The 15,988-nt window shown below is 36.8% G+C and overlaps 2 protein-coding genes and 1 long non-coding RNA gene across 5 annotated transcripts in view; all 3 read left to right on the top strand.

The window, feature by feature from the left end:
* Nucleotides 1-2,055, top strand: part of LOC107593906 (proliferation-associated protein 2G4-like) — a 10,231-nt gene extending 8,176 nt beyond the window's left edge. Inside the window, exons 12-13 of the mRNA XM_016283789.1 lie at nucleotides 1,439-1,492; nucleotides 1,582-2,055. Of these exons, the coding sequence (XP_016139275.1) occupies nucleotides 1,439-1,492; nucleotides 1,582-1,647 (120 nt within the window). The 3' untranslated portion in view covers nucleotides 1,648-2,055. The remainder of the gene's footprint in view (nucleotides 1-1,438; nucleotides 1,493-1,581) is intronic.
* A 2,130-nt stretch (nucleotides 2,056-4,185) lies between these two features.
* Nucleotides 4,186-4,993, top strand: LOC107593946 (uncharacterized). The gene is made up of 4 exons (XR_001610126.1): nucleotides 4,186-4,237; nucleotides 4,334-4,360; nucleotides 4,849-4,871; nucleotides 4,954-4,993. It is a non-coding gene; the product is annotated as an uncharacterized lncRNA (long non-coding RNA).
* A 2,716-nt stretch (nucleotides 4,994-7,709) lies between these two features.
* LOC107593905 (extended synaptotagmin-1-like) overlaps nucleotides 7,710-15,988 on the top strand; it is a 15,817-nt gene continuing 7,538 nt past the window's right edge. For all 3 annotated transcript variants that reach the window (XM_016283787.1, XM_016283788.1, XM_016283786.1), the window contains exons 1-10: nucleotides 7,710-8,241; nucleotides 11,467-11,508; nucleotides 12,576-12,710; nucleotides 12,870-12,943; nucleotides 13,424-13,496; nucleotides 13,578-13,667; nucleotides 13,763-13,818; nucleotides 14,143-14,263; nucleotides 15,153-15,329; nucleotides 15,741-15,823. In XM_016283787.1, coding sequence (XP_016139273.1) covers nucleotides 7,900-8,241; nucleotides 11,467-11,508; nucleotides 12,576-12,710; nucleotides 12,870-12,943; nucleotides 13,424-13,496; nucleotides 13,578-13,667; nucleotides 13,763-13,818; nucleotides 14,143-14,263; nucleotides 15,153-15,329; nucleotides 15,741-15,823 — 1,193 coding nt within the window. In that variant the 5' untranslated portion in view covers nucleotides 7,710-7,899. The remainder of the gene's footprint in view (nucleotides 8,242-11,466; nucleotides 11,509-12,575; nucleotides 12,711-12,869; nucleotides 12,944-13,423; nucleotides 13,497-13,577; nucleotides 13,668-13,762; nucleotides 13,819-14,142; nucleotides 14,264-15,152; nucleotides 15,330-15,740; nucleotides 15,824-15,988) is intronic.

Raw genomic sequence — 15,988 nt, 5'->3', positions numbered from 1 at the left:
ATGTATATATGTATATGTATATGTATATATATATATATGTATATATATATATATATATATGTATATATATATATATATGTGTGTGTATATACATATACATACATACAGGGGTGCACATATGTGGTACACGAAATAAAAAAAATGCGCTGTGTAAATAAGTTCAGACTGCTATATATATATATATATTAGTATTTACAGTTAGTATTTACAGAATTTGCATTTAGCAGTTTTGCAATCGTATTTACTAAGCATGAACAATACTTCTACAGCAATTATTGATCTTAATGTTAATTTCAACATTTACTAATGCATTATTAAAATCAGTAGTTGTGCTTGTTAACATTAGTAAATGCACTGTGAACTAACATGAACAAACAATGAATAACTGTAACAAATGTATTGTTCATTGTTAGTTAATACATTAACTAATGTTAACAAATGACACTTTATTGTAAAGTGTTATCTTTTATTTTATTATTTCTATGTAATTGTTCTAATAATTGGTAGAAAGAACCTTAGAATTAAAATTGTCAAAGTATAAAAATAATTTTCAAAAATAAAAGTATAATAATATTAACATGTTATTAAAAATGTTATTGTCAAAATTATATTGAAATTAACGTGTTCTAGGGCTGGGTAAAAAAAATAAATTATTTCTCGATTTGAATTGATTCTAATTTTTTAATTTTTACGAAACAATATTGAAACAATATCGTGTTTCAACCGCAGAAAGACGTCAATAGAACAGCTTGTAAACCATGTCACATAATATCACATTTACTTCAGAAAAAAACATTTTTTATTATTTTTTTTATTTACTCTAGAGATGAGCATTTTGCTAATAAATGCACCATACAACATATTCATTATAATTCTACTGTTTTTCAATGTTTAATTTGTTTGAATAAATCTGTCAAGTTATGATAGCCACTATTTAAATGTTTATATTTCAAAAAATGAATTGGAGTAGAAATATAATTACGTAATTGTAACTTTATTATTATAAAAATTTGTGTAATTTGTGTTTATACAAATCAGTTAATTTTAACCTTCAATATTATAGTAATGTACCAACTGACTCTTATGTATATTCTACAGCAATTTTTTTTTCTTGAGAAAATTTGCCATGCTGTACCTGATATATATCTAAAATAATCGATATCAAAATCGAATCGGAAATTGGAATCTAATCGAATCGCTAGTTTGTGAATCAAAATCGAATAGTGAAATTTGTGTCAATACCCAGCCCTAATGTCATTTATAATTCACTATCATTCATTATTCATTAATGTCATTATTTTTTTTAACTATCTATTTTAAATAGACCTGGGACAAACATTTACGGGCCATTGTCAAAAAAAAAATCCTGCTCTAATGAAATTCTTCAGTTGATTTTTTGCATTTAAGATTTATTGGCTACGTGTTTTATGATTTGCAGGCATTGTTGCAAAGCTCAGCCAGCCGCAAGGCACAGAAAAAGAAGAAAAAGAAGGTTTGTTCTGTCTGCATCTGCTTTCCCAATTTCTAATGGCACTTTGTTGTAAATATGAAACCATATTTGCATAATTTTTCTTTTCCCAGGCATCCAAAAATGTGGAAAGTGCCGCAGGACAGCCAGTGGAGGCTGAGAGCGAAGCTGCTGCATAGACTCCCACTGCCCACCAAGCTGACTGACAGAGCCTCTGCACAGCCCAAAGAACAGAACCGTTAAAGCTAATTATGACCTGCCCCACTGAGAGGCCTTCCGGCCAAGCCTTCTGTCTTTTTGAATACCTCCTCATTAGTTATATAAGACTGCTACACGGTTTGTGCAGTTTACTTAAGTTTGGTTGTCTTTGAACAAGGCTGTTCTCTGGAGCAGCTGCCACTCTTAGAAAGCGGAGTGTACGGATGAGCAGGTAGATAACTGTCCAACCGTGTTTACAGGAGGCGAGTGCTGGGTTTCTTTTGACCCTCTCTGTCATTGTACAAGCCATCATGAACAATAAAAGTGTAATGGTGGCACTCTTTAGGCAGCATTGCTTCAAAGTGCCATTCGTGTCCATGCAGATGAGATCCCTGCTTGATGTGTGTTGAAGGTTGAGTTTTGTCAGTTGGGAAATGATCATAGTTTGTATTGATGACCTGTAATGAATCTTTGGAGTGGTAACTGCCTCGCTACAACTTAAATATAGCAAAACCACTACAATGGAAGCACTGTTCATCAATTTGGCAAGCTTTGATTTCTGTTTGATGACATTCAGCATTCGTTTTCTAGTATTTCCCGAATTATGAAGATGATTTTCCAGAGTCTGTTTCGACGTAGATCATCTTCTCAGCTTGTTGGTCTGACTTCTGAAACCATTGTTTATTGACTAAACTGACTGACCAAATTATCCTGCCATTTTATAAGCATACATCTAATAAATTTAATTAGCCAATTTATGGATCAGAGCTTGGTTTATTTCAATTTAGGCACTTAAATATCACAAAAATCTGCTATGTGGATAACTACATCGAGACAACTGTGATTTATGAATCCATCAGAATGCAGCAGTCGGATGATATACAGTGGCTTCAAAAAGAAAAAATTATATGAATGCCATTAGACAAAAAATGTCGAACCCAGTGGCATCTGCAAACCAATGATGTACCTTTTAGTGTTTAACAGAGAATTATTTTAGAGAATTTATTTAACTGTTAACCAACTGGTCTCAAAACAATTTAACTGGATCGTTGAGTCATTTGCTGTCTAGTAGAGGTGTCCTAGTAGAGTATCCACAAATTTAGTTCACATTAGCTATGGACGTAAATAAAGTTTTGACAGCTTCGATATACTTAATTTTTAGCTATAAGCCTGATTTCTTTTTGTGAAATGTTTTGCTTAAAGAGTGTGCTTGTGCAACATTTATACCTTTTTAAGAGTGGCCCAAGTGTGCAAATACTTCTTGGGCTCATTGTGCATCAACATGGAAAAGCCTTTGCTGAATGTGTTGCAGGTAAATTGTTGTAGGTCCACAGTTTTGGTAAACCCAAAAAAGAGAAACGTGTATTTGAAATAATTTTGTAAAATCCAAATAAGCTTAGTAGATCTTTACTGGAAAGGGTTTAAGCAATATTTTTCATACTTGTTCAATAAACAGTTATTGCACTTGCACCTGTGGAACAGTTAGAACGCTTCTGGTTTACAGGCAGCAGGCAATTAAGGTCAGAGTTATAATAACTTGGTAAATTAAAGAGACCTTTCTACAGACTCTGAAAAATAAAAGAAGAAAGATGCCCAGGGTTCCTGCTCACCTGTGAGAACATGCCATAGTCCTGCTGCAGGGAGGCACGAGGACTGCAGATGTGACCAGAGCAATAAACAGCACTGTGGCATTAGAGAGCGCTACAGAGAGACAGACAGACGGGACAGCTGATCATCCTTGCAGCGACCAGCAAACCACCTGTAACAATATGCCCCACCAGACAAGCTCAAGAACTTTCAAGCGTCTTGGTGAAAGACTGAAGAAACCTCTCACAGAAAGAATAGGCTAATCTGGTGCAGGTCATGAGGATGAGAAGCAGCTGGTTTTACAGTCTATGGTGCCAAGATTCCTGCAAGATGCAGGGACTCTATTCCATTTCTGTTCGCCAAATGCCTGTGAAACTTCTTACATTTATACACTTTTTATGTTAAAACGAATATTTACACATGGTAAAAAATGTGCACAGTTTCTTAATAATACCTTTTTTATTAAGGAGTCATATTTGTCAGTTGAATTAGACAATGAAAATGGCACAATTATTTGTTTTGAATATATTTAGCATATTTTTTTCTGTTATACAATACACAGTGTGTCGTCCATCAAATCCAATAAAATAAAGGAGATGGTAAATCAAAACCCATTTTAAACGAAACCATTTGATTAATTCTAATTTGATATATAACTAATAATAGTATATAATTACTAATATGCCTATATTACAAAAATAATTGACTAAATAAAATTAAAAATTTAATTGTACTTTTTATTTCAGACCTTCTCTCATAACACCGCTTGTGCGTCACATAAATATTTGCAAAAAATCAGTCAAAGTACACTGTGTACACTGTGAAATCTTGACCGCTGTATAAATGTGATGAAAATGGAAAATTATTGACAGATGTAGCACGCGTTTCTTTTGATAGTCGCTGGAAAATGACGCAAGCGAGACGTATAAAAGAGCCCGTCTCGCGCATGACGTCCTCTTGGAGTCGTTGCTATCGCTTGGCGAGGTGAGGAAGCGTGTTAACGTCTCATACAATCCATAGTAATCCAAGACATTCACGCGCCATCCATCGACAGTTCTAACAGTATTTGTTTATTTACAGAACCATCTTCTCATCATGAGAGCGAAGGTAAGTACTTTTCATATACATGATGAATAGTTTCTCGTTATCTGGCTGGTCTTGATAGCATCTCGGTGGCTAATACAGTATTTATTATATTAACCTGCAGTGGTTTGTTTGTATTTGTTGTGTACTTTTAACTGTTAAATCACTTGCAGAGATTGTGTTGTATTTTGTAGTGTTATATATTCGGGCCTACCGTGCTAGCCCGCTAACGCACTTTGTCGCAGGGAATATTGTAACCACGTCGAGTTTGCTGTTGCTGCAGGTTGTTTATGGTGTTTTTGTTAATTTAATGACATTGATAACATGGTGGATTATTATCATTAGAAAAGTGTTAAGTATTCATCGTTTCTTTAAACAATTTCGTCCGAACGGCCATGTTGCATAGTGAAAATCTAGCCAGTGGCGCTCGTTGCGCATGTGTAGTGAGTTGCAATGTTTCTTTAAACTGCTTAATCAATTCTCCTTTATTAATGGCTGTACTCTTCTTGCAGTGGCGAAAGAAGCGTATGCGCAGGTAAGTTTGTGAACACAGGAGCTGCATCTTGCGTTCTTTTGTTTTGCAATGGGCATGAAGTGACTGAACCCATGTGTTTTAGGCTGAAGCGTAAAAGGAGAAAGATGAGGCAGAGGTCAAAGTAAACTGGACCCTTTTCGCTGAAGCTGAGAGTGCTCCTCCACTTCAATCTCCTCAGCAAGAGTCTGCTGGAAGCCCAACTGAAGCTCCACTCATCCACCATCTATGAGGCCTGCTTTCTTCTGAATGAGGATTTGGTTTTCCATCGCCTGGTTCTGTAGAAGCATCCTGGTCTTGATGACCATGTGAACTGTTTTGGACTTTCCTCAGACCTGTCAGCTCAGCAAGTTTTTGTTAATGTGTTCAATAAATCTTTTTGGTTTAATAATCCTTTTGCCTAATGTATTCTTTTGTATGAGGTAACTGGGTTTTGTTCATGCTGTATGAGTTAAGATCACACTAAGGTATTTGCAGGAGTGATATTTTTGGCCTGTACAATACATCTGTGCCATTGCTGCTCTTGTATATTTGTGCATGCTCCCTTTTTCCCTTGCTACTTTCCCATTGAAACTTGGTCTTGAAATGATTATGCAATGCTTGGTCTTTATAACATCTTATTTTAGATTTTTAAATCCGCTGCATTACTTCTAGGCTGATATTTTATAAGTATGCCATGAAACTTGGCTGGAATTGTAGTTCCCTGCCGTGTCTTTAGTGTCTGCTGCATGATCTGAGAGAGGAACGCATGCCCAGTAAATACAACACGAGTTAAGTTAACTGCGGAGACTAACTATGGACCGCAGCTATTAACCTGAAAATTGAGTTTAGTATTATATTTTCTAGGGATGCACCGATATGAAAATTTTGGCCGATACCGATAACCGATTCTTTATTTTTGAAAGCCGATAACCGATATGTTGGCCGATAAATCTATATCCAAATTGTTATATACTTTTTGAGAGCCTGATTACAAAAAAGGTCTCATCATTAAAAGCCACATCCCAAACACTTCAACATAAGCAGCCTAGTTTGAACGGTGTACGTTTTAAAAATATTTTTACTCTCCCATTACCAAATTTAGTCATAAAGTCTTACAAATAAATAAAATTATGCATAAATAATGCAAACAAGTCACTGGACATCATTACACGTGTAAAGAATCAAAATGAATGCGCCATAGATCAATAAAACGGAATAGCCTCTGCACGGACAATAATTAAATGATTTTAATTACTAAACCATATTGTTGATGAAAATAAGAGAAAAATACAAGTTATTAATATATCAATGATTTTGAAAAAGTAACAAATTAATACCACTGTTTTAAATAGCAGCCGTTGAGCTGCACGTGCTGAAGCTGAAGAGCTGAATGAACACGGTAAACTGAAGCGTTTTGCTGGCAGCTTATTTAACTCAAGGAAATGCATCCTGAGATTAATATTAATACAACATAAACATAATATTACAACTTATATATGTACAAAATGACGCAGTTATTGCATGCTATAGTCAGAATGTGTGATCCTGTTATGGATGCGCTCTTCCCATATCAACGCGCTGAAACACAGCAACTAAACCCAAAGAATTCACAACGTTTTATTATAATGTTCTCATTAGAATGTTATATACACGACATTCCCAATCATAGTTATTAATGTTGTGCACTGCTGTTTGAGCTGCGTGCGCTGAGCTAAAGACGATCACCGGTAAACTGAAGTGCTCTTTTAACTTAACCAAACGCTTTCTATATGAGATAAATCAGATATACATCAAATAAACACAATATTACAATGTACAATTGCACAAAAGGCTGCAAACGAACAGCGCGCATCTGAAGTGTCTCTGAAGGAAATAATGCATTATTTATCGGCTTTAAGATATCGGCCAAATTTTCTTATCAGGCCGATACCGATAACAGAAAAAATGAGCCGATATGGGCCGATACCGATATGGTGGCCGATATATCGTGCATCCCTAATATTTTCATATAAGTACTTTTAGTAATGTGACCACAGGGGGGTGGTAGCTGTATTGGGGGCTTGGAGTTTGTTCCATGTGCGATAAAATCAACGCAGCATTTACTCCGCTTTATCAGACCAGCGCATAAACAAGACACATTTTGGGCTGGTTGCATAAACTGCTTAGACTAGTTGTAAAAAGTTAGCCATGTAAGTTGTTTTCTTCTAGATTGGTCAGTTACAAAAATGTACATTGGTCCTATTTTAATCAGAAGAGTGACTTATCTCTTGGCTAGCCGCTAGTTGGTCAAACTAGTCAAGACACCATCTTAACGCAGGATCTATGTTTCTACAACTGGCCTTTAATCTGAGCAGCAACACCCTCAGCTGAGCCGGTTGCTAAGTGATGACTAGTTTGCCTTTAGTGGTTTGACAAATGCAGGTTTGTCAGTAGTCCATCTAGTCGGAGTTAATGGACAAATGTTCATTGGCATTAGCTTACCCGTCAGTAAACAAAATGCGTTTTCTGCACCATTAGTTTTTTTGCGTGTAACGTGCACCGCATTGGTAGTCACATGACAGTATGTAAACACCCGTTAAATGTGTGCTGGAGGCTTTTATATGTATATATATAGATAATATTTTAATGTACAGTATCTTAAAAACTTTAAAATCCATGTTTTCGCCTTCAACCTTTTCTGTTGCTGACAGCATAACATATAACGGGGTTTAAGTGGCTGGTAAATGATGGACGAGTTCTTCAAAAAGACCATAAAAATATGCATGATCCCACACCCAGACATTGGTTCTCGGTTTGGTTTTAACAAGAATCTAGGAGGTCTGAAGCCTTCAAAACACGCCCCTACACGCCCATCTTATAAACAAACTAGATGTCCACAACTTTCCGCTGCAAAGGAGCGGACGTCGGTGTTATGTTTCGTAGAGTGGAAGAAGAATGAGTCATTTTATGTTCTTATTTAATCGTACGTGTACAGCACATATTCGTGTTGAGCGGTATTGAGTGGATTTATAGTGTTTAGTGCGGAACCTCTCACAGAAGACAGGATCTGATGCAGAAAGAGCCGAAGTCATCTGCTGATGCGGGGCCGAGCGCGGGTGCCGCTCCGGAGGCTGCGGACTCGGCCCTGCCGCAAGACTCCGCTGGAAAACACGCCGTGTCTGTTCTCTGGTCATTTGGAAAGTGCCTCGGCGCCTTACTGCCGGTCTACCTGGCTGGATATTTCGGATTCAGTATCAGTGTAGTTTTGCTTGGTCTCCTGGTTTATATGAGATGGAAACACAGTCGCGATGGAAAACAAGCGCGACTGCAAAGCGCGATGTATTTGTTGGAGAATGAGCAGGATGTCACCACTACACGGGTGTTTAGAAGTAAACGGGAATTACCGGCATGGGTAAGGGACTTTATACCATGAATGGCATCATTCAGATCTGTCAACAGTTCAGCACCGCAGTCATTCAACACGTGAAATCTTGAGATCTTAGAGACAGTCAGGATTTTTTATAGCGATTTTCGCTGTTGTTTTTGTCTACAATACGCGTAAAGAGTCTATATTTAGGTGGTATCTTGGCAATGACAGCTTGATTTCATGTTGTAGTTATTTACTGATATGATTTTAAACATTTGTTCACCTCTTACAGTGCAACCTGTTAGTAGCCTAGCTATTAAACAATCCTGTTTATACTTCAACCTGCGGATATTTAGTTATTTATTCATAATTACCCACTCAGTGTTCTATATTCCTTTAAAATAACATCTGTTTTTGTTACTACTAGCCTACTTATTTTTTGTAATTACTAGTAAGTAGCCTAATCCAGTAGTGACCACTATCCGTGTCACGATTGACCTTTATTATACTAGTACTTATTCCAAAAGTGAAAATTATATATTACATTAGACACTAAAACATATTAATTACGTGGTAGTACGTATTCTAGTCACTATTCCATTAACAAGTAAAATTCCATTTGTAACTGGTAGCCAATTGCATTTACTATTGAATTTTATGGAGATCTGTAGTTCAGATAATCAATTCACTTCTGACTGCTGACTAATGTGCATTCATTACAAAGTACCCAGAACTGCTAGTCACTACTACCCCAATAACAAGTAAATATTTAATTTGTGACTGGTTACAAATGGCATTTACCATTGTATTTTCTGGGGTCTGTGGTTCAGATAACAACTTTTTACTTCTGACTACTGACTAGTATGCATTCCAAGAAGATTTAAGTTTACTGAAATGTATTCATTACAAACTAGTACCTATACCTGCTACTAGTCACTAATCCCAATAACAATTAAATATTAATTTTGTTATTGGTAACTAGTAGCTTTTTCTATTGAATTTTATGGGGACTTTAGTTCAGATATCAACTATTCAATTCTGCGTAGTATTTCAGTTTTACTAGTAACTGACTTTCAGTACTTGGTTAGTTGGTTATATTCAGATAGTTGCTGGTACCAAATCAGTTTTCGTAGCAATAGTTGAATAGATACTGGTAATTGTTTATTTGGTACTATTAATATATATTCCAGTTCATAGCATTTGTAACTAGTGGGATAAGTGTGCTTCACTCCTGTAATTATAATTGATTTTACATACAGAAGGTTTCTTTTCTTTCATTTTGTTAAAAGTGAACTCGTAGTTTTGGTGCTATATTTACAACTATATTACAACGTTATCTGTAGTCAGAATGCACGATCATGCCCCTGTATTGCAACATCATCAAAAAGAGAGCTTCTTTCAGCCACCTCTACTAATCAAAGTTTACAGTTTTTTCCCTTTCATAAGCATCCTGCACACTCCCTGACAAGAGTTCATATTTATATTCTCCTCTCTTCCCTCCTTTCATCCCCCGTCACTCATTCACTTCATTACATTCCAAAGTCAGTCCAGCCCTTGCTATATTTGGACATTGAAGTATCCAATCTCATGGGACTGAGTCACCAGCAGCTAAATGGCAAAATGAGCCATTTGCAGCAATAATTTGGTGAGGGGGTGATGGGAAAACTTTAAGAAGTTGAAAAAGTATGACCTGTGGTCAGACAAACTGTTGTGCCATTTTCCTCTCATACCCCAGTAGCTTGTACATAGTGACGTTATTTAACTGGTGTGTTTTGTATAAACCTACCTACATCCTCCTGTTACAAATTATGTGTTTAAAGTTGAAAACTTTAGTGGGGAATCACTTATGTAGAGGATCAAGTATTATTATATTTTTATTATTATTTTATTGTATTTTTACCTTGTAATTTTTTACCTTTATTATTTGTAATTTAATTCTTAATGTATTATTTATTTATGTATTTAGAGTTAAACATCTATACTGAAATCAGAACTGACCTTTAATCAAGCTTCCTTTGCCATTGAATTTTTGTTTGTAGTCATGTTCTCTTATGATTCTTTCTTTCAACAATCACGATCTATTATTGCCATATACGTTTTCTTAAAGGGGTCATCTGATGCGATTAAAATTTTTCCTTTCTCTTTGGAGTGTTACAAGCTCTTGGTGCATAAAGAAGATCTGTAAAGTTGCAAAGACTAAAGTTTCAAATCCAAAGAGATATTCTTTATAAAAGTTCAGAGTCAACCACGCCTACCTAAAACGGCTCGTTCTAACACACCCCAACATGTCTACGTCACGATGTGGGAAGATTTGCATAACGCCGCACAAATGTTCACGCAAAGAAAGAAGGTGTAACTTTTATTCTCGCTGTAGTATTGTTGTTGCTGCCGCCGCCATGTAGTGTTCTCAAGCCCGCCCGCCTCTGCTCACTCAAGCCGGCCTCTGCTCACTCTAGCCGGCCTCTGCATACTATAGGCCGCCGCTCACTCAAGGCCTCCGGCCTCCGTTCACTCAGGGCCACGGTGTGTGACGCTGTTTCCTTGTGAAAGCGAAACTACTTTATTTGGCCTTCCAAAAGAGGACATGACTAGAAATCAGTGACATGTGGCCAAGTATGGTGACCCATACTCGGAATTAGTGCTCTGCATTTACCCATCCAAAGTGCACACACACAGCAGTGAACACACACACACCGTGAACACACACCCGGAGCAGTGGGCAGCCATTTATGCTGCGGCGCCCGGGGAGCAGTTTTGGGGTTCGGTGCCTTGCTCAAGTCGTGGTATTGAAGGTGGGAGAGAGAGCGCTGTACATTCACTCCCCCCACCTACAATCCCTGCCGGTATGAGACTCGAACCCACAACCTTTGGGTTATGAGTCTGACTCACTAACCATTAGGCCATGACTTCCCCAAAATGTACAGTATGTGGAAAATAATGTGTTTTTTTAACCTTAAACTGCATAAACACATTTCATTACACCAAATACACCAAATAATGTTCTTTTTAGCAACATCATATGACCCCTTTAAACATTTACAAGTATTCTTGCGCAAGAATGACGGTATTTTCAAGAATTGGCAGACCTGTATATTCCTATGGCTGCACAGCGGATCTCTTCCCTGGAAAACGCTGCTGTTTTGCTAACAACAGCTCATGACCTTCACAGTATTTACTTAGTGTACAAAATAAGAGGTCTCCTTGCATACTGCATGTAAAACCGATGTGTTTACATCGGAAGTCAAAGTGTACTCTTTTGTTTTTCCACAGGTGAACTTTCCTGATGTGGAAAAGGTTGAGTGGATGAACAAGGTATTGGAAGTCTTTATTCAAATACACAAATGCACACGTGACCGTAGCTGCTGTTCTCATTGTTTCTGCTTCATGTTCCTGAGGGCACAGCATGTTTGTTTTCAAATTCAGTCCCTGAAGATAAATAGTTGAATGGTTTGGCAGCGCTCCAGTCTTTTGCATAATGTTTACTAACTTTAGTGGTGTTTCTGATGCCATTGGCGTAACAGACCTTATTTTGGGATAAAGGACCCACAGACTACTTTGCAAAACCTTGTAAAATATGTAAAAAATTTACAAAAAGTGTATTTGGCAGACTTTTACACAGCCACACAATCCACACAGACTTTGAGAGCTTATCAGGAAGAAAATTGCCTTGTGAAAGTCTTCAGACTCACTGCCACATGATCTTCCGGATTCTTTCATTCGCTTCTCAGAGTTTCTCAGAGTACCAGGCCAGACGTTTCACAGATTATTCTTGAGTCTTCTTGCACACTAGACTTGTTAACGTTCAGGCTTCAAAGGTTTGCCTTTAAAGGTTAGTGCTTTTGAGTTTAGACAGTGAGAACAGGGAGGGTGGATTGTGGGATGTGTTTTCAAAGCTCACTACAAACACACACATTACTTGAACTGATGACATTTGCAAACACCTTGTAAGCGAATATGTTATGATGCTGGTTTTGTAACTGTATTTAATCATGTTTTTGGTGTGAAACTAAAAAGGACAGATTTAAGTTGTTGCACCAATGTATAGAAAATCTATCAGTATTTTTATTTTTGCTCAATCTAAAAAGGATTTTATGAGGTTATTGAATACAGCAGTCCGGTGAAGAAAAAAGTGCTTTGTAGGGCTTTCCTCCCAGTGCTTGTGGTTTCCGTCTGAGGTTTGACTGACAAATTGGACTCATTTTGCATGCATTCATTTAAAAACATAATGCTCTAATTTTTGTGCATCTCAAGGAGTACATTTTATCCAATTAAATATTTACATTTTATGCTCTGACGCAATAATCTCTTCATTGACTTGATTTTGTCATCTTCATGAGTTTCTACCATTTCTTATTGTTTATAACTGTCCCGGCTCACAGATATTGCAGCAGGCCTGGCCGTTTATTGGACAGTATCTAGAGAAGCTGCTGGTGGAGACTATTGCCCCTTCGATCCGAGCCGCCAGCGCTCACCTGCAAACTCTCAGCTTCACCAAAGTTGACTTGGGCGACAGGGTATACAAATCTATTTCTGATAAAAGACTGTGTTATTTGCACATGTTTCTCATATTTAAATTTGATTCTCAGTTTCTACTTATCAGAGCTATTTCTTGAAAATGTAGGCCACTGACTAAGTTTGAAGAAACCTTTATAGTTTATTTTATTTTTTAATAGGCTATGAAGGTAGTTGGGGTGAAGGCCTACACTGAGCATGATAAGCGTCAGGTGATACTGGATCTTTATATCAGGTAGTGTTATTGGTCTCTTTCTGGGCAAACATCCTGGCAGTTGTGATTGTATCTCATTTATAGTTTATTTTTATAAAGTATTTTTAATTATATTTATAAAAACATAATTTATATTAGATTATATATATATATTTTTTTTTATAATTTTTTGTCTGTGTGATCTTAAAGTGTATAGCTGCATCCCAAATGAAGCTCTAAACACTAGTATTAATGCACTATTTTTTATTTTATTTTTTTTAAGTGCATCATCCAGGTATTAAAAGTACTTTTTCTTTTTGGAATTTTCAGTGTGTGAACACACTACTCACACTATTAATACTACAAAAAGGAATAAAAGAGTGCATAAATATGCAAATTGGGACACACCGTATGTCTTAATTCTGTTACTTGGGGATTGCAAGTCTTAAGTCGTTGACCAAAAAAAAAGGTTGAGAACCCCTGGCTTACAGCCATATTTAAAACCTTTGGGCTGTGTTGCAGTTATGCTGGAGATGTGGAGATTAACGTTGAGGTGAAGAAGTACTTCTGTAAAGCTGGAGTGAAAGGCGTTCAGGTAAGGAGGAGGACAGCATGACACATTAAAGATAATAGATAAAAGACGTATTGACTGAAACCAGTATCTCTCTCTCTATAGCTCCATGGAAGATTGAGGGTGATCTTGGAACCTCTAATTGGAGATGTTCCTCTCGTTGGAGCCATCACCATGTTCTTCATTCGCAGACCTGTTAGTACACCATTTTCCATCTTAATTGCTATATCACATCATGTTAACCCCCTCTTTTTTACTACAGTCTTTGTTTCTACTTCTCTCCACCATAGAAACTCGACATCAACTGGACTGGCTTGACCAATTTACTAGACATACCTGGTTTGAAGTGAGTGCATTTGTTTTGTATCATTGTTGTATTTTGGTTTTATGATTCAGATATACCACAACTCCACTGGAATTGTTAATACTCTAACTCTCTCTTCTCATGTGCTTCATTCATTAATAATCAGTAGAGCACTGGTCTGATTATTCAAAGTCTGCTGAGCTTCCCTCTATTCAAATAAAGCAGGGAAACATGCAGTCATTCATATTTATCATAGCTTAACTCATTATAATCACTCAGAAGCCATGCTTTAAATAGCTTAAATGTCTTTAGTTTGTGGTTCTGTGTCCCATTTTCTCTGTACGAACCCCTTGCATTCATTTTCAGTGCCATGACGGACACTATGATAATGGATGCACTCGCCTCTTTCCTGGTTCTCCCCAATCGTCTCACTGTGCCTTTGGTGGCCAATCTGCACGTAGCACAGCTGCGTTCCCCTCTCCCACGGGTAACACTTCACTGTGCTTTAATGGAGTATTTAACTATGTTAACTTTCTTTTTTTAACTATTCAAGATCCATCAAATGTACTTTAATACTCCATAGTTCGTCATGCATGCTTGTACAGTGTAGCTGCTTCATAATGTTGAACTGCAAGGGCTTGTTGTCATTTACATAATTACATATGCTAATTTAAGGAATTGTTCATCCAGAAATGAAAATTTGCTGATATTTTACTCATCCTCAGGCCATCCAAAATGTAGATAAGTTTGTTTCTTCATGGAAACAGATTTGGAGAAATCTAGCATTACATCACTTGCTCACCAATGATCCAAGTAATCAACATGGCTCCAGTCCATCAATTAACGTATTGTGAAACAAAAAGCTTCATCATTAAGATGATTTTAACTTCAAACTGTTGCTTTCGGCTCAAATACCTCTATGCATAATATTGCTTTCTCCAGTGAAATAGTAATCTCATCTGAGAAATATGCACAGATTATCATATTATTATTGTATTTTGGCCAGAAGCGACAGTTTAAAGTTAAAACGTCTTAATGATGGATTTGTTTCTTACAAACATGCAGCTTTTTGCTTCACAAGACATTAATTGATGGACTGGAGTCATGTGGATTACTTGTGGATTACTGTGATGTTTTTATCAGCTTTTTATACTCTCATTCTGACGGCACCCATTCACTTCAGAAGATCCATTGGTGAGCAAGTGATGTTATACTAAATTTCTCGAAATCTTTTCTGAAAAAACAAACTCATCTACGTCTTGGATGGCCTGAGGGTGAGTAAATGTTCAGCTAATTTTTTTGTTTTTGTGGTTAACGATTCCTTTAAGGCAACGCCTCTTGCACTCTACTTACACTTGTTTTGTGTTCTCCCACAGGGTATAGTGCGTATCCACTTGCTGGAAGCAGAAAACCTTGCTGCCAAGGATAACTACATGAAAGGCGTGATATCTGGGAAGTCTGACCCGTATGCAGTGCTACGGGTGGGCACGCAGACCTTCACCTCCCACCACGTCGACAACAACCTTAATCCTCAATGGAGGGAGATGTACGAGGTCAGAGAGAGATGTGTATGGGTAGCATGTGATCAGTGTGGTTGCTGAAAAAAGTGTCACATTTCTGAGGAAGGGGAAGCTGTGGTTTTTTGAGCTTCTAACATTTTGTAGGTGTTTACTGTGTTTTGACTCTTGTAACTGCTTGTAACAGCAAGAAAAACACAGAGTGTGATTGTGTAGTGCAGTATGTGACTATCATGTGCTGAGATCAGATGAGCATAGAGCAAAAGCACAAGCTCAGAGAAACATCTGTTCACTGCAAGATTATGTATTCCAGATCTTAAAGATGTTTAAGATCTTTAACTTACATTATTGCTGTAAGTCAGCAATCACTTGATGTTTGTTACATATTTTATATCTATGCATGTGTGCATTTGTGTGTGACTCTGTGTGTATGTGTGTGATTGTTAGGTGATTGTTCATGAAGTACCTGGTCAGGAGCTGGAGCTGGAGGTGTTTGATAAAGATCCTGACCAGGATGACTTTCTTGGAAGGTATTATTTCATTAATAACTTATAATGAATAATTATGTTTATATCTAAAAATGTTTAATTTATAAGTAATATATTGATGATCAAATAGTCATCTATTATATATATATATATATATATATATATATATATATATATATATATATATATATATATATATATATATAT

This window comes from Sinocyclocheilus grahami, unplaced genomic scaffold (assembly GCF_001515645.1).
Source record: "Sinocyclocheilus grahami isolate Dianchi unplaced genomic scaffold, SAMN03320097.WGS_v1.1 scaffold177.1, whole genome shotgun sequence".
In the NCBI taxonomy this organism is placed as follows: Eukaryota; Metazoa; Chordata; class Actinopteri; order Cypriniformes; family Cyprinidae; genus Sinocyclocheilus; species Sinocyclocheilus grahami.
The sequence above is the reverse complement of the archived record's forward strand: the minus strand, read 5'-3'. Positions and strand labels throughout refer to the sequence as shown.